Source organism: Ambystoma mexicanum, chromosome 6p, assembly GCF_040938575.1.
Source record: "Ambystoma mexicanum isolate Mex_15411 chromosome 6p, UKY_AmexF1_1, whole genome shotgun sequence".
Classification (NCBI taxonomy): Eukaryota; Metazoa; Chordata; class Amphibia; order Caudata; family Ambystomatidae; genus Ambystoma; species Ambystoma mexicanum.
The window spans coordinates 481,835,762-481,853,422 of record NC_090935.1 but is presented as its reverse complement, the minus strand read 5'-3'; the positions used below and the strand labels follow the sequence as shown (position 1 = coordinate 481,853,422).

Genomic DNA, 17,661 nt, shown 5'->3' with positions numbered 1-17,661 from the left:
ATACCTCTATGGGAATGGCGTGCTCTGATGTAATCTACCATTGGTTCTATCACCAGCGCAAAGAGGATCGGGGAGCATGGACAGCCCTGACGGGTGCCTCTAAAGAGTGTAAATTTGAGAGTTATTTATATTCTTAATTGTTTTACTACTATTGGCTTTGAGAATATCAGACACTTCGGAGGGCAATTAAATTGTACATGTGTGACGCCTAGTCCGACGCGAAATGTCTGCTTGACCAAAGCATGCAGTTTGGGGAGACCAAAATCCCAACTGCAATTTTTAACTATTGTTGCTTACATTGAAAAGACAATCAAGTGTTAGTACTTTGCCCTAAAGTTATCCCATTCATTGAAGAAGGGTGGGTTTCCTTCAATCTATCCCCTTTTTGAGATAGGCAGTGCTACAGCGCTTTCTAGGGCCAGTAAGCACCACGAAGGGAAAGGGTGTTCTTCATTTTAAGGAGAGTGTTAGGACCACATTTTGATGGGCTACTAATTCATTAACTAGCTCAAAAGAAGCTTATTCCGTTTTCTGTTTTGTGTATCTGTAAGGTCTCCATGATGGTGCAATGGTCGCTGCCAGGCGACCCAGAGAATGTGTTTCTTGCAGCGTAAGTATTTTACTACTGTGTCTATGGGTGTAGGCCATGATTTTGCGGGCCTTGATATAGTTACTTAGTCCCCGGACATTCCAGGACATTATAGTAGTAGGCATGTCAGTGTTCTAGTTACATTCCAGCTCACCCATCCCAGCGTGTACTTGCGTTTTGAACGATTGTCAGAGATGCCCTGACGTAGCGCGTAATGTCGAGCTACCTCTGCCATTTCCAACGAAATTCCCAAAAACAGTGCCTCCCCCTTCCTTGCTTCGCTGTTCCAGCTGCCAGCGTTCCCTCCCTCACCCTTCCCACAAATCTCAAATCCCAAGAAACAGGTGGTAGAGGGCATATCCCAACGTGGACCAACCACACTCTTACCCCAACAGGGCTCAGGGCACACACCAAACAGGTTCTCCAACATTGTCATTGCAACTGCAGTGGGGCTCGCTGTTGCTGTGTTGCCAACTAAGAACATAAAGTAATAAGGTAACAGACGGTACATGGAATTGGCTGCAAGTTTGCCACAGAGGTGCAGGGGAGGCAACGGTGAGGATTGATGTAGCTATAGTCCCAGACCAGCAATTCGGGTTTGCACATAAAACCCACCCTGCAACAATGTACGGGAGTGGAGATTAGTTCCGCCTCATAGTTGGTATGGTAGTTAACGGGAAACACTCATTGACCCGGGCGGCATGGCGAGCACTATCTTGGAGCGCATCATGGACGCACGGGGAAGTGCAATTATATCTGATGCTGCCATTTGCCCAAGGGCTGAAGGATTTGAGTTTTCAGGTCATCAGGGAGCTCCGATGTAGCTAATATGCAGCTCAGCCATTGTCCATGAGGCCTTCAGCCGGATTGAGAGCAATTTGTGCCTCAATGAACTTCACCGCCTCCTCAGGGACCGTGAAGAAGTAGAGTTTCCCTTTGAAGGTGGACTTCAGATGTGCAGGGAACAGCATTGTGTATGGGATATTGCAGCAACTTCTTTACCCCGAGGAACTGGCGCCTTTCTGGTTGTACTGCGACCGAGAAGTCGGGGGGGGGGGGGGAGGGGGAAGCCTGATCATTTGGGAACCAAGTCGTAGTTTCCCCTTCTCTTGTGATAGGCGGTGAAAGTGGTCTCTGTCTCTATAGTTGATTATTTTTGCGATGACAGGCCTGAGGAAGTCTCCAGGTTTGGGGCGTGGTGATAGGGCTCGGTGAGCCCGCTCAACGGTGAAAAAGGGAGACAGATCAGGGTTGTCGAGCGGCTCTTCCACTGCCAGCTCCATACGACCCTTCAGAGCATTTTCTGGAACACTGATTATAAGTATGTTGTTCCTACGCAATCTGGATTCCAGGTCATCACATTTGGCCTTGACGAGTTTCATATCGCGGGTAAGGGCGCTAACAGTATCCTGGAGGGTGTGTAGGCTATCCTCATTGGCGCTAATTCTCGTGCCAGCGTGATCTATTTGAGACTTGAGTGATACAACATTGGCATTTATGTCATCCAGCTTTTTGTGAAGTGAAGCAAAATTCTTGGCCATGGATTCCATCATTGCTGCAAGGTTGGGCACTGGGGGACTCGAGGATGGGTCAGGCCCCTCCTGGTTAGCTGTGTGCTCAGGCTCAGATCTAGGCGTTGCCCTAGCAAATTTATCCATGGCTCCCGCCTTATTGGCACCGCGTGACTTGGTAGGCATGGCAGTGTAACTGGATATGTGGTATAGACCGGATGGTTGGTAGTCAGGAATGGCGATCGCGCAGCAGTGTTAGTGGAGGTCAAGTGGTGCCTGCGGCAGTGCTGAGGGTGAGAGTGTAGCAGAGCAGGGCCCAGAGATTAAGTGGCAGCCAGTTGGGGTTCTTCATAGAGTGTGGAGGACTGCAAGCTGATGGGATATGCAGGGAGGCAATGACGCCGGAATGGCAGTGCGGCCTGCGCATGAACCAGCGGTAGCGCGGAGGTCCTGGGAGGCGCAAGAGTCTATGGCTTGTGCACTGTCCACATTACTGTCCTCCCTTCGGTATCCAAGGGGGACAGGCAGTGTTATCACGTGCGGGTGGGCTAACAGCGGTATGCCCGGGGCAGGGTAACAGGTTGCTTGTGTGGATCAATATGACAGAGCTCCAGGATGAGGCCTCCGGGGGACGTACAAGTTCAGGATACCGGCCTTCAGCAAATGTGTACCCTGGAGTGTGGTCGCTGTGCTGGGGAGACAGCCCCCCTGGCTCTGCAAGGGTTGGTGGAGAGAGGTGGAGTACCACTGATATGGCAGCGGTTACTGCCCTGGAACAGAGTCAGGCCACTCGTGAGATGAGCCCAGCACTGGCCCAGGTCTCGGCATCCACCTTCCCAGCCTATGGGGCGCCTGTGCCCATGTCCTCAGCGAGGCTCGCCAACAGTCCAAGGTCGCAAGCCTGCCCAGCCACGGCGCTTTTCCAGCCCGGCCAGTCCCCAGCAGGGCAGCCGCGTGTCTGCCAGTTCAGGAGGTGCTTGCGTGGCCGCTCCCGGCAGGTTCCTCAAGCCTCCACTGTGAGGCAAACGCAGAGCGGCACCAGAGTCGCCGCAAGGCAATCCAGGAGCGGTGTAGCCAGTATCAGGACGTCCCTGGACAGAGGGGGCCCTCCGGCTCCGCAGCCCCTCCCGCATCAGTTCCACGGACCAGTGGACACCGCAGGCCAGAGGTCGGCAGCAACAGCAGGGAGTGGGCCGCCAGGTGAGCCAGCGCTCCAGGAGATGGATCGCGGCTCCAGCCGCGGGCGGCTCCGCAGTCCGAGAGCCGCAGTGCAAAGCCAGTCGCGGCAGCCGGCTGCAGCCCAAGCGGCCCCCACTATCAGCAAGCCCACGTCCAGAGCCAAAGTGTAGAAAGTTGCTGTGTGGCCCCCACAGCACTGATTTTCATCCATATTGGGGACAAATGTTCTGCAGGGTAACATGAATCTGCTGTGGTAGTGATGGCAGGGACGCTGCAGTTAATGTGCCGGTATCTTCCGGTAATAGTTGGCAATTCACGGAGCTCAAACGCTAAGCAGCGATTTCCTAGGCTGCTCAACAGACCCCCTCCCCCCCAACTTCAGGAAATCTTAAACTGTGCAATGGGCTGCATGTCCAATACAAATGTGCTGATGCCTGGTTTGGAGAGCAAGCTCTGACAAGCCGGTCTATCAGAGAGAGCATCCATAAGATCGAATATAGTATAAGATCAGATCTGTGTTTTTCCCCTTCGTTTCAATCCACTACCACTGCCTGTAGCTTGTGAAAACCATGGGTGCCTAAAACGGCCGAGCTGCAGGACCTTGAACTGATCGTGGCAGTTTCCCACTTTGAATATAAGGAACGTCCTATGCTTCTTGTGGATGGGCACATGAAAGTATGCAGCTGGGTGATCCAGCGAGAGTAGTGTGAAGAAGTGTTTCCCTTCATGTTGGACCTTCATGTCGTGCCTGAAAGAGCATTGCGTAGAAGTTTCTCAACTCCTGCGCTCCATCCGGACTGCAGTGGAGAAGTTGGGCTAGTGTGTATATTCGCTGACTCATAGTGGTGATGACCCTTCTCTCTAGCCAAACGAAGGATAAGGTCTCAGTAATTTAATAGTCTCACAATCACTGGCCCTGGTGGGGCCCCAGGGTTGTGTTTTGCTGCAGGTGATTTGTGGGCCCTCATCACCACAAAGGACGGGAAGGCAGGGTTCTCCAAGATTTCCTAAAGTAGGTTTTTGATTGCTTCTTCCTGTGCCACATTTTTCGGGTAGTTGGACTAGGTGGGCATTATTATGCCTGGAACACGACTCCAAGTCGGCGCAGCGTTGCAATGTGCGTTTGAGGTCTTTGGATATTGCGGTTACTTAGGTCTTCAGTCCCACAATGTTGTCTTCTGCAGTTCCAGCCTGGGTTTCTGCCTCCGTGATTCTAGTGCTTTCATGCTCTATCTTTGCGTTAAATGTTGGTGTTTATTTAATCTCGTTTACTTTTGACTGGCAAATCCCCGACAGCATGCTGTCCATTAGTTAGGCAGGTCAGTGGCAGGTGGACCTTAACGGAGCCTCCTTTGCAGGCGAGCGCCATCTAGTAGTGTGTGCTTCTGATGTAACGAACGCAGCCATGCTGTCTGCACAACCTGCCCCAGTGTTGCACTCTGGCCCACTCGCAAGGTGGGTGTCCCAGGGCTCAGGCACCTGTGGTGATGTCAGTGTTCTCCGCTCCCGAATGAAACAGGCCTCCAGATTACTCAGAGGCAGCACTTTTCTTCCCACTGCTCGCCTTTAGGATGTTTGAAGGGCTCACGGGGCCGAGATGGTATATCACGGCACAGCCCGTCTGCAGAGTATCCGAGAGCAGTCAGACTCACCACAAGATCTATGGTGCTTCAGGAGCAGACACACTAGTTCACAGTGCAGTCCGTAGCTTTCTTATGGGACTGCAGTGTCGAACTGATGCACGCTGGTGTCAGATCTTGAAGGCTGCTCCACAGAGCCTCCTTCTGTAGGTCATCTGATAGCATTACATTCCGGGTTGAAGAAAGTTTGTATATTACGATCGTTTTTTCTAGTATTTTATAGAGATCTGGCCTGATAAGGGTTTAAGAGGCTTTGGAAAATGGCTTCATCAAATAGAATTCTCTATCCATCCCATGTTAAAATGGTTCTAAGTTTATGCTCATGAGGAAACCTATTCAGCTTTCTTCGTTTAGTGAAGTCTGCATCCATTGGTAAAGTTTAGTAACTTTGGTCTGTTAAGCAGGTATCCCCAGTCCTTTTTCTATCCAACAACAGTCTAGCTGGCCTGCAACCCGGTTGGGGGCCAGCTCAATGCCTGAACCTGGAGTAGAATACATTCATCACCAACTGCTCTCCATAGTGATGCCTTGGGTAAAGTTAAGACACCAGTATTGTAAAATACAAGGCCCCAGTAAGTTGTTGAAATAGCAATTTTTTGGCTGAGTTCAAGGCGTCAAGGACATTTAGTGCAATGGGTCTGACACAGGGTGTTATGCCCTATAGCAAAGAAAAACCATCAGTCGAGAAAGAAATTGCCCCAACCAATTGTAGTCTCTCCAGAATAACCAGCCATTTAGATACTCATTTTTAAGGGGTCCTTGAAAGCGTGTTTGAACATTCAGATAGGTATATGTACCTTCAGTGGCAATGCCATAGGCTTGATTTCTGGAAGGTCAGTTCAGATAGTCAGCCATACCACGTTGATATGTGCTCAGTGAGCATTTCTTATGTGCAGTGATCTACTTGATCGGCAGAGCTCTCAAGCTTCTCCATTCCATGTGCGAAAAAGCCATCACCCACTTGGAATTTTGGCGGTTTGGCTTTCTCATGCATGGGATTGGGAAACTAGAGAGCTCTGGATTGGGCACGTAAAAATGTGAGTTGCAGAAAAGTGTGCGGCGCCCATTTTGCTATTTGCGGTAATCTGTTAGTATGTGAACCTCAGATTTACCCTTGTTTCCAACTTTCATTACACTGTATAAATAAAGATTTTGTAAAATCTGGTTACTGTCTGGTGACATTTTAACCTATGCATGGTGCACTCATCTTGCTTCCCACCTTCATATTTGGTTATAAAAATATTGATCCAGCTCTTCTGCAAATTAAAATGTAAATGAAATTTAATCTCACAATTCCAAATTAATTATGCTAGGACTGAAAGCCATTTCCATTGTACTTTTTTCAATGTAGGTTGTATATGTCTCAGACTTCTTCAAAGAACGGGGGCGTAAATGTGAAAAAGAAGAAGATTCACATACCACTTTGCATGAGACACCAACAAACGGAAATCACTATGGAAGCAATCATCAGCCATGAACAGCTAACACCACCAAGTATACATGCTTTCCCAAAGAAAAGTATTTCTGGAGGAAGCGTCAAACTCCTGTCTAATGTTTAAAAGAAAAATGCCTTCAAAGGACTGCTGCTATACCTCTTGGATGCCCACTTTACTTGTATATAGTAAAAAGAATGCCACCGTTAAAAATAGCTTTAATTTTTTTAAATAAAATCTTGTTTAAAGCATTTATGAACTATAACAAAATATTCAATCTGTAAATTTTTTATTAAAATAATGTGGTAAACACAGTTATGTACAAACAAGGTGTATGTGCTTTGCTAGAATACCGCTTGTGGATACAGATTCATCCAGTACAAATATTAAAATGTTTACAGCAAATCTGGTTCTGGGGTTGGGCCATTTGTGAAAGCCACATGTGAAGTATTAGCTGGATATATTGTACATTGGGAATGCAGGTAGACTGCCAGTTGATTAATGCATTCAAGGTTTTCGGTGCTTCAGTTATTTCTGCCCACATCCTCAAAGATAAAGGCTGGCAGCAAAAACGATGTCCCTCTTAATTTTTGTAATACCTGCAAGATAAAATAGGTCGTTAAAATTGTATAACCCAGCCCCCTCTTACAACATACACTTAACTATATTTCTTAAGTGGAAGCAAAGCAAATGCAAAGGATAAAAAACTAGTTTGCACAACTAGATCAATACCGTTCTGGTCAATATATACATCAGAATTTACTTCCAGTACAAAGCCAGTTGGGCAATGCATTGTAAGCATTCGAATTGTCTCAACTGTTAAGCCTCTACTCGCTGAAAATGTCCTGGTCTACAGGGATGTGCTATGTTATACTTAGAATGTATTAATTAGAGACCGACAGCTATCAAGAATACTGACAAATGCATACATGTGCCACCATCATTAGGGATCATCAGTGCCATGTATAAAGGCTTGACATTTGAGCTAATTTGAAAGCCCACAATGCATTGGCCATCTGGCTCTGAACTGGAGGTGAACTTCCAGAGATGACTATAGGGCGATTTCCTGGGTGTGACTTGGCCGTATTTGTTATTTCCAACCTTTTTAAGCCTAGCATTTACATGTATTGCCTCCTTAACTTAGCCTATTTAATGCCCTTGTGCTTCGGTGTCCCTTTAAAACACAAAGGTTGTTTATAATACAGACCCTCTGCAAACTTGTTTTCCAGCTCTGTGTTTCCGATGGCTTTAGCTGCTTGGCACATCTGTCGAAGTAATTCTTCTAATCGCCTCATACATCGAATAATGCTTCCTGAAGGGGAAACAAGGAAAAATTACTTGCCAGGCATGTTCTTTCTATAGATTCAATTTTCCTCCCACGGATTCCTCATTCAGACAGATATCCTCTAGCAACTGCTGTTCTCGGAGAACAGCACCAAGGGGCATAGCTTAGCAAAAAAAAAATCTAATATGCTCATCTTTCTTGACTGCATATGACGTTGCTGCTGCATAGAGCACTGCACCCCATTATTGCAGTTCTCTTTTCCGCCTCGTTGAATCCCCTCATGGATTTCCCATCTAAACAGACTCTCAAATCAGTATTTAGATACAGGATTGAAAACACACCCTCAACATAAAATCCTGAAAGACCACTCAACCAAAATGCACACCACTGTTAGCCAACACATACAGTGGTGCTTATAGAACGTATGCACCGAGGACCAAGTTGCTGCCTCGCAAATCTCACCCAGTGGCATGCCAATGATGCCACCACTCCTCTGGTGGAATAAACCCACGTGGGGTCCAGCTTGTGCAACATCTTCTTGGAATGTGGAAAAACACTAGCACCTCAATCTTCTGTTTATATGGAACTCAAACAATGTTAGACAAAAATGAAGGCCTGACTCAGAGTAACTGATCCCTCTGAGAAGTGAAGAAAGGAGAAATTACTTACCGGAATGTTCTTTCTATTGATTCTTCTCGCGTAGATTCCTCATCTGATAAATATCCTATCCAGCTTTGCTGTTTCAGCATTATTTTCGTTGGCGGTGACGTGGTAGACCTAGACTTGGCCGTCCATCGGTCTTGATCAGTGCTCGATAGTCTGCTTCCAGCCGCAATGTCATGCATCGTATATAAACTCAGTCCCTACACCCCATACCTCAGTTTCCCACTAGTCCCACCACCCCATGCTGCATAGGAAAACAGATAACTGGCTAATAAGCCCACAAGAAGCTACATTAACAATAAGCTTCCAACAGAAGGAAGAACCTTGTGTAAGATGCTAAGTTTTTTTTTCTTCCAAAAAATAAACATGCAGCATGAAAGACAGAAAACGGTCACCAAGTCACAACCCAAGAGAAGATGCGCACCAACCATAGACTTTTTTAGTGGGATGGACTGGAGGGGAGATGAGTTATCTGTGGGTGAAGAATCTATAGAAGGAGAAATTACTTACCAAAATCTTTCTATGGATTCTTCTCCCGCAGATTCCTCATCTGATAGATATTCCCTCCAGCTCTGCTGCTTCCGAACATTTTTGAAAAGGGTTGTAGTGAACCGCGACTTGACAGTTGATCAGTCTTGCTAGGCATCTGGTAGTCAGCTCCGAATGTGACGTCATGAGTCGTATAAATACCTTGCCACTACACCCCACACCTCAGTTCCCCCTCCCCCCCGAACACACCAGGCTGCATAGGAAAACAGAACAAACAGGCTAACAAGCCCTTAATAAATGAAAAAACTATACACCTCCGAAGGAGGAAGAGTTGCAATAGACACTACAAGTAGTGTCAGAAAACATTGTTTTAAACATGTGGCAGGAAAGATGGAAAACAGCCACAGAGGACCATCATCAAGTCAACATGAAAGAAGATGCGCACCAACTTTCTGAGCGGGAGGGCAAACGAGGAATCTGCGGGAGAAGAATCCATAGAAAGAACATTACGTTAAGTAATTTCTCCTTCAATGGATTGCCTTTCTCCCGCAGATTCCTCATCTGATAGACTGCCAAAGCAGTAGATGAAGGAGGCAGGCAGAAAGTTACACTGAGAAATTTTGCAGCACAGCCCTGCCAAAACGCACATCAGCTGTACAAGAATATAGTGTTTAACTAAGGTATGGCCAATGTCGCAGTGCGACAAGTATCCCGAACAGGTACTCCCCTCTGCAATGCCATTGAAGCTGAAACTCCCCTAGTGGAATGGGCACTTATTCCTGCCAGTAATTTCTTCCCAGTGGACTGCTAGCATTCCGCTATACAGAAAATGACCCAGCAGGATAATGTTTGCTTAGTTATAGGTAAACCCTTACGGCCAAAGCAAAAAGCCACAAAGAGCTGGTCCGCTCTTCTGAATTCAGCCGTTCTCGCGATATAATAACTGGGTCTAGGCTGCAGAGTAGGATAGAAGACCGATGGATTGCAATAGGTGGAACTTTGAGACAACTTTGGGGAGGAAGGACGGTGTGGCTACCAAGCCATGGAATAAGACGTGCTTCCTGAGAAGCTTTTTCAGATCCTGAATCGATCAGAGTAGAAGACAAGCTAAATGAAGCATGTGATCCTTTAAATTGGACATATAGACGTGCGAGGATGTGCTGCACACCAGAGGCGCATGGTGGTTGAACTGTAACCACTGGCCGCACAGAACGAAGCTGCTGCAGTCGCGGCCGATCACGGACAAGAAAAGCAAAATGGTGGATCCCGACAGACAAAGGGATCGGAAGCAGAAGAGCTGTTGCTGTGAATGAATCACTGTTGGGGGTCACGCCGCGAGCGAGCCGGAGATAACAGCATCCTATAATAATAGCAGGCGCAGCAATCCAAAGTTTGCTCAGCTCAAGGTACAGCAGATGCTCGATACGGGGCGAACAATAAGGCAACCTCGAGGAAAAATGGGAAGCGCATACTAGGTGGTGGATTGGTGGCCCTGTGACTGATCGCTGAGCCAGGGATTGAGGGCGTACACACCTGATGCCCTTTTCGGCTGGGGGTGAGGGAGCCGAGTGTGGGTGCCGGCAGAGAGCGCACAGAAAGAAGCAAAGCTTCTGTCTGCCTGTATGCCCAAGACACAAAGTATCGAGGTACGTGCAGGCTAGGAACTAGATTGGACACAGCTACAGGCTGATGGAAGGCTGCACAGGCACCAGGAAACATTGGTAATGTTACACGTGCTGGAACGAATGGCAGCTGAGTCTTGATTGAGGAGGCAACGTTCCAGCCTCCTCAGTCGACTGCGGAGGGCAAAAAGTGACTATTGGAGCAGTTAGTAGCGGAGGTGTGGCCCATGTGTAGCTGCAGCTCTCTGAAAAGGAGCGGTGAGTAGGAACCTCGAATTCTGAAACGGGGACAGTAGATTTTCAGCACGCTCAGGAAGATTCAGCTGCCGGGGACAACATACAACTGAGTGCGGAGGCCACCAAAAGGTAAGAGAACTTACTGGTCAGCTGCAATGTGCCTGGCCCGATGGGGAATTGATCCACGGATACCCATCTGAGGCAAGTCAACCCCCATAGCATGGTGCGCAGGAGAAACGCCAGATAACTAGACCGATTCCGCAACTCCAGCTCCTGTACCGGAGTAGGCTTCACAGGGGAGACAACCCGTGGAAGTAGGATCCTGGGAATATTGACACGTTGCAGGACGGAATGGGCAAACAATGATGTAGGCTCAGCCACTGTGTATAGCCCTGACCCACCTGCCAAGACACGGGGCCCGGAGATCTAAGTGAAGTTCACCTGAATGTGACAGATGTGGCAGAACGGCTATAGCCTGATCTAACACTGCAACTGCAAAGCGCACACCTGGCGGGCAAGTAAGGAAAACACCTGGCACAGAGATCATAGCGCTGCACGGACCCAGATAGGCCAAACACTGTTGGGGAGAGAGTGTTGCGAGCAACACATCAGTTCATGAACCCGAGCTGAGTAAAAGGGCTGAAAACGCAACACACGCAAGACACAGATTGCCAGCGGTCATTGCCAAACAAGGAACTTTCCGGGAACGTGAAGGATATTCACGATATGTGCAGTGATGGCATCTAAGGTCAGCAAAAGGAAAACAAAACAACCCACATTGGACATCTTCACTAAGTCACCGGACGCATCCTCGAACACTGAGGGGATCCTGCACAGAGTAGCCACGCCATTGCGAGGTGACCAACAGATCCCAGAAGCCATAGCGGATCTGAAATCCTCGTGGTCAACGAAGCTCAATGTGGCCATGGCAGAATTGAAGACCTCATTAGAATTCAAAATGGATGCGGTCAGTATAGATGTCAACTTTTTGCGACAGGACGTACGAACGTTGGCAGAGCGCACAACTGGGTTGAAGAGCAAAGTGAAGACCAATTCCGACACCAGCAAGGCCAGCACTACAGAGGCCCATATATTGCGACAACGTGTACGTAACATGGAAAGCCGAGCGGAGGAGGCAGAAGGAAGGGCGCGATGTAACAACATACGGGTAGTGGGACTACCAGAGGGTGAAGAGGGTATGGACCCCACAAAGTATGGAGAATATGCTGATGCAGGAGCACTCACTTAGGGGTTCACGGTAGAAAGAGCGCACAGGGCCCAAGCAAGAAAACCCCAACCGGCGGCCCCTCCCAGAGCGATCATTGGCAAGATCCTGAACTATAAGGATAGGGAAAAGATCCTGGAACGATGACTAGAGCATCGTCCACAGCGTACCCAGACTACACCTTGTGGATACAGAGACAACGACTACAATATGTGGCAATCAAGAGGCGGCTGCGAAAATCCAGCTTTAATTACATGTTGTACCCAGCTAAACTAAAAGTTATTTACAGGAATAAGGTGTTTTTTTTTTTTAGACCCCCGAAGAGACTGCTTGCTGGCTAGACACGCTGGGTTGCCTGGATGATCCGGAAAGTCAACCTCGGCAAGAGCAGGATAAGTTATCCAGTATTGTTCCATATTGTACTATAAACTGACATGCAGGATGCTAGATCCTGAGGAGCTTAATATGATTGCATAGTGCTGCGGACATTGAACTCTGCTCGCACATGCGAAAAGGGTATCAGGACACACATGTACAATAATTTGGAACACAAGAATGGTAGGGCTTCTATGTAATCTTGCTTAATGCAGGAGGCAGTGAGGAAATGCGTTTTACCCCCCCTAGTAGTTGGGGTGCCAATAGTAGGGTATCCCCCCTGCGTGGTCCCGGCACCGAGTGGACTAGATGCACGATAGCCTGAGATCCAGGGATGGAGCAAGAGGCGGGAGTTGTGGGGGAGGGCAGGGATGGGAAGAAAAGGGGGAGGGCGAGCATACACACAAATCACTGCGCATGGAAGTCACCAAGGAATAAGGGAGAGGTGGTTTCTCGTCTTAGTTTTATTTAGTTATGGAAAATCCATGAGGAATTTAGCAGATAAAACAAACAAGGGGGATAACTAAGAAAAATGTAAAGTTTAATTGGAGTGAGTTGGACGAGAAAGAAATTAGATGCGTCAGAGTTTGATAGAAGCAACAGTGCTGATAGGATTTATGCATGAGCTGCTGGTATACTTGTTTACCAATTCGAATGAAAACGGGGTAGGATATGTGTTGATACAACCAGATAAGGGGATGCAGATGGTGGCCTTTGCATCCTTAGAGATGCAGAAAGAAGATATTCAGTTTTTGAAAAAGAATCCTTGGCATGTGTGTGGGGAGTAGAAATATTTCAACATTATGTGAGGATGAGAGCTATCACCACGGTCACTGATAAAACAATATTGATACCAATGGTTGGTGAAGGGAATATGTATGCCTCAAGAAAATCTGGTGAGGGTAAGGTTGGGGAGAAACGAAGAAAAATATGTCAAAACTTTCAAGGGAGATGGTAATGGCAGAGGATCTAGAAAATTTGGTTAAACTAGAAAATGGAGAAGTGTGGGACAAAGAAAGGGTGGCAAATGTACCAAGAGAGGGGTGAAGCATGATCAAAAAAGAGACATAAGAAATCAAATGTTGGTATCTGTAAAGGAAAGGTGGTGTGTTATGAGTGGAGATTGTATATATTTAATTATATATTAAAGAATATTAAAGCTGTGTGTTGTAAATAGTTTACTTACTGTTACAGAATGCCAAAGCTGCATATAAGAACCACAATGGTAAGCGTTACAATGGAAGTCAGAATGTGCTCAGGGAATGTTTGCAGTTGAGGAGCAGGACAACCGAGAAGGAGTTGAGAAGGGGCTGCTGCTGTATTTATTACAACTCAAATGAATGATGTAAAATGGTATACGGCTTCAGTGTACTCAATGCTAACCTTCCCACCAGAGTGTGTACACTGATAAACTGGAGCCTCAGAGATGGTGTAGCCTGGGATGTCTGGAAGTTCAGGGAAAAGCCAAAGTCGTGCTCAAGCTTACAGGTGACTCACCACATGCTCCGGTGAAAGATCCAGAAGGAGTCAGTTGTCCAGGTAGGGAAATATGTGGATCCTGTCCCTCCTGAGATGGGCACCACCTTCAACTTGATAAAGACTTTGGGGACAGAGGTTAGACTGAAAGGAAGCACCTTAAACTGATCAGTGCTGCCTATCGAACCTCAGGAACTTGCAGTACCTTTGGTGGATCACCCCTCAAAGTAAGCAGCCTGGAAATCCAACAGCAACCAGCATGGTGAAACTCCTGAGATCATCCTCCTGCACTCGTCCTTACTCAGGAATTTCAACCTTGCGCCCCACTCACCCACAAGCTCTAAGATGGGATGCAGGCTTCCTCTCTACTTCAGCACCAAGAAGTGGAGTATCAACCAAACCCTTTCTTTGAGATGGAAACTTTTTCCACCCCCTCCCCCTTGGCTAGAAGCAAAGGCATTGAATCCGGATCACAAAAAGGTTCTGAATGAGGAAATAAGTCAAGAGATGAGGAAAGGCACGTCCTGTTTTGATCCAGATCCAAAATTATGCTACTATGAAACTAGATAGATGTAACCGAACATGCGAAGATCTGATTGCCAATCCGATGGGCGTTAAATCGGCTCTCCGATGTATGGATTGGATAGAAACAATTGACTAAATGCGAGGCCTGGTAAAATCTAAATCTTTGTCCCAGTATGAAAAATCATGTGGCTAGCTTCGGAAGTATTTGACACACTTCCCTAATGGGCACATTACATGTCAAATATGTGGAATACGTTGGAGGACACAATCCATTCGAAATAAAAGCCATTGGCAATAAATCTGAATTTCGTGTTAACAGCTGTAATATATGCAATGAACAGGTCGTTCAATCATTGAAACATTTCGTTAAAATGTAGGAATACCATCTTAGGTAGGTTCGTTGATAAACCCGTTTAGCTATGTACGGATTCCTTTTGGGAAAGGCTAACGGATTCCTTTTGGGAAAGGCTAATTGCAGGCCATGAAACAGGTTTGCCAATACAGGTTGTGGAGGTCTTAAGAATTTTGGGCTAAGTGAAAAGAAATCAAGGTGTTAAATGATTCTCCTCTTTGCTCTCCTTTGCTTTTCCTGTACTTTTCGTAGATTCCTTTACTTAAAAATGTTAATGAATATTTTAATGCAAGCGTTATGTAATATAAATTAGAATGTCTACTTTGTGATTTATACATATTTTATACTGAGTACTTTTCTTTGTGAAAAGTCGAAAGAACGGCGAGATCACAATTAAAAAAAAGGTTTCGATTATGAGGCTGCAGCTGCCACCAGGGAATGCAGTTAAGGTTAAGAAGCTAACCGCACAGATTCTATGGTGTAGAGTGTGGCTTAAGCCACAGCCTTTTAGCAACTGCCGCAGTATGCCTGAGGGATTAACCATTCTTAAGAGACAAAATCTCTGACAATACACCTGCTTCCAGATGTTCCGGATGTGGTGCTGCTACTCCCAGGAATTCAGCTAGTCCTTCTATAATGTCATGGAACGCTATTGCAATAGATAGCAGATCTTCTTCCTCATCTCCCTCTTGGGTACCTGACGCCGTAGCTGGGCAGGTGCAGACGGAGCCTGTGGTATAACAGGAGCCGTCTGCACTGGCAGAACATTAATCTGAAACGAGTTAGTGGTGAAGGAGGCGCCATCAGTGTGGATCTGGGCGAGGCCTGTGGTTGTACTTGAGGTACTACCTCCATGATTAGATTCTTCAGAATGCTTGTCATATGTTGTGACCTCAAATTGCATAAAACGGTCGAAAAAGCGTTCATGTGCTGATTGCGGAATGGCGCTCTGTGACATAACAGTTGTCAACATGCATGTAATACCTGATACTAATCTGAGCACATCTGCCCTTGGGCATCCACAGTGCCAACGACACCATTTGCTCCCAATAACGGCGCTCAGCCCTATACGCCTCACACCCCAATAGTTCCAACTTGACTCCCACTCAGTCTATCATTGCGCCATACCTTGAAATGCCACATTCTATCCCACTTAATCTTGTATTGTGCCACATACGTACTATCCATATATAGACTCAAGTACCCATCGTTGCACCTCATCTCTCTATGCCATATCATTATAACCTATGCCTGCACCTTGTTTACTGTGCCCCTCCACACTGTGCCCAGCCAGGCCTGCGCCCAGGTCTATCTTGATTTAGAAACGTGTGCTTTTCTCTGTGCCCACAGCACCACGCCTAACCAGTTCATTGCCTGTGTCCACTTGACCAGCTCACGCTCTGCATTACACAAGCCCAGACTTCATCTGCACACACCGTTCCTCCCCATTTCTGTACTGCCCCACCTCTCAAATGTATACTTGCGCTACTCCCAGACCAATTCTCACATGCAATCACGCACAAACCCACTACATATCCAGTACACAGCGTATTATCCTCACCCGGTTCCTCCTCATAGCAACCCTCTGGCTCTCCAACATGATGCTGCCCTCAGACGGTCACATTCCTCCCCTCCTCCCCCCACCGGACTTCCTAGACTAAGAGCTTGCACTGAACCTAAAACACACTCAGGAGTGTACCCCTCCCTACCAGCTGGAGAAATCTCAGACTCTGCTCTCGCACCACTACTGCATACCCTCGCCCCACATCCACTGCACACCGCCAGAAGCAGCCTCCCACCCACTTCCTTTTTCCCCTGGGTAACCCTCATCACTCACCCACCACTTCCTGCATGAACATCACCATCCACAGCATCACTGGGACCACTACCACTGGCCTGACCGCCTCTCATCGCAAGGATCGCAAGACTTGTGAAGGTGGTGGCGTAGCTCTCATCTCCAAAGAAAGCCTCACCATTAGACTTTGCAACCTCCCTTTGGAAAACAACGCCATCTCCTTTATGCCAAGCTAACGATCTCCCCCAACGGCACGTTAAATATACTTATCACATACAGACCGCCTGGGACCACCCCTGACTACCAAAATAATCTCCTTCAAATTTTAAGTAATACCATTAAGAGCTCTACCAAAACAATCCCACTAGGTGACCTCAACATAGCCATGCATGACCTCAAGGACAAAGCAGCCACAGCACTAGCTAAAGAGCTCTCTGACCTAGGATTCACCCACAAAGTCACTGGGCCCAACCACTGTAAAGGTTGCACTTTTGATTGGATTGCAGACCATAACTACTCGTCATCCATCACCACCATTTCTGCCCAGCCATGGACGGATCACAATTCTATTCAATTCACTAGCGCCACCAATGCCACTACCAAAATACTCTCATACAGCCCCCTCCAGCCAAAGTAGGAAGTTCTAAAAAAACGAACCAAACTCAACCTCCTCACTCCTAGACACTCCTGAACTCAAACCTCTATTTGCCAACAATCTTGCCACCCTGGCTAACATATACTCCCACAACCTCACTAAAGACATCGATGCCATAGCCCCCATCGAAGACAAAATAAAAAAATCTATATATACCAATTCCTGGTACACAAGTGAATTACCTGCCCTACTTAAATACCTGGTCCTCCAAATGCCTCGCCCTAGCAATCCACTCCCAATGATCTCACCCTTAGAGATTTCAAAAGTATCGCCTCGTCATACAAAAAAGCCATCTTTAAAGCTAAATCTGAATCCTTTAACCAACGCATTTCCAGAGCGAATACCAAATCCAAGGAAATGTTCACCATATTCAAATAACTCATCACACCTGCCACAAGCCCAGACGAAATCATCAAAGACAAAGCTTGGTGCTCTAGTATTCAGGCCGCCCTCCTTTATAAAATCAAACTTCTGCAAGATAAAATTCAATCACAACGAGAAACTCTACCCAAACCCAACGGTATGCCCAATCATACCACCATCCCCCCCCCAACCCTCCTTCAGAGACGTCACAGAATCTGGAGTAGTTGACCTCATCCAACACAACAAA

General features: G+C 47.1%; 2 protein-coding genes across 3 annotated transcripts in view; one reads left to right on the top strand and one right to left on the bottom strand.

The window, feature by feature from the left end:
* The window catches only part of PLPP1 (phospholipid phosphatase 1), a 466,509-nt gene extending 459,752 nt beyond the window's left edge, over positions 1–6,757 (top strand). For both annotated transcript variants that reach the window (XM_069627282.1, XM_069627283.1), the window contains exon 6: positions 6,271–6,757. In XM_069627282.1, the coding sequence (XP_069483383.1) occupies positions 6,271–6,396 (126 nt within the window). In that variant the 3' untranslated portion in view covers positions 6,397–6,757. The remainder of the gene's footprint in view (positions 1–6,270) is intronic.
* MTREX (Mtr4 exosome RNA helicase) overlaps positions 6,625–17,661 on the bottom strand; it is a 1,095,475-nt gene continuing 1,084,438 nt past the window's right edge. Inside the window, exons 26-27 of the mRNA XM_069627280.1 lie at positions 7,560–7,664; positions 6,625–6,951 (exon numbers count right to left, since the gene is read on the bottom strand). Coding sequence (XP_069483381.1) covers positions 6,899–6,951; positions 7,560–7,664 — 158 coding nt within the window. The 3' untranslated portion in view covers positions 6,625–6,898. The remainder of the gene's footprint in view (positions 6,952–7,559; positions 7,665–17,661) is intronic.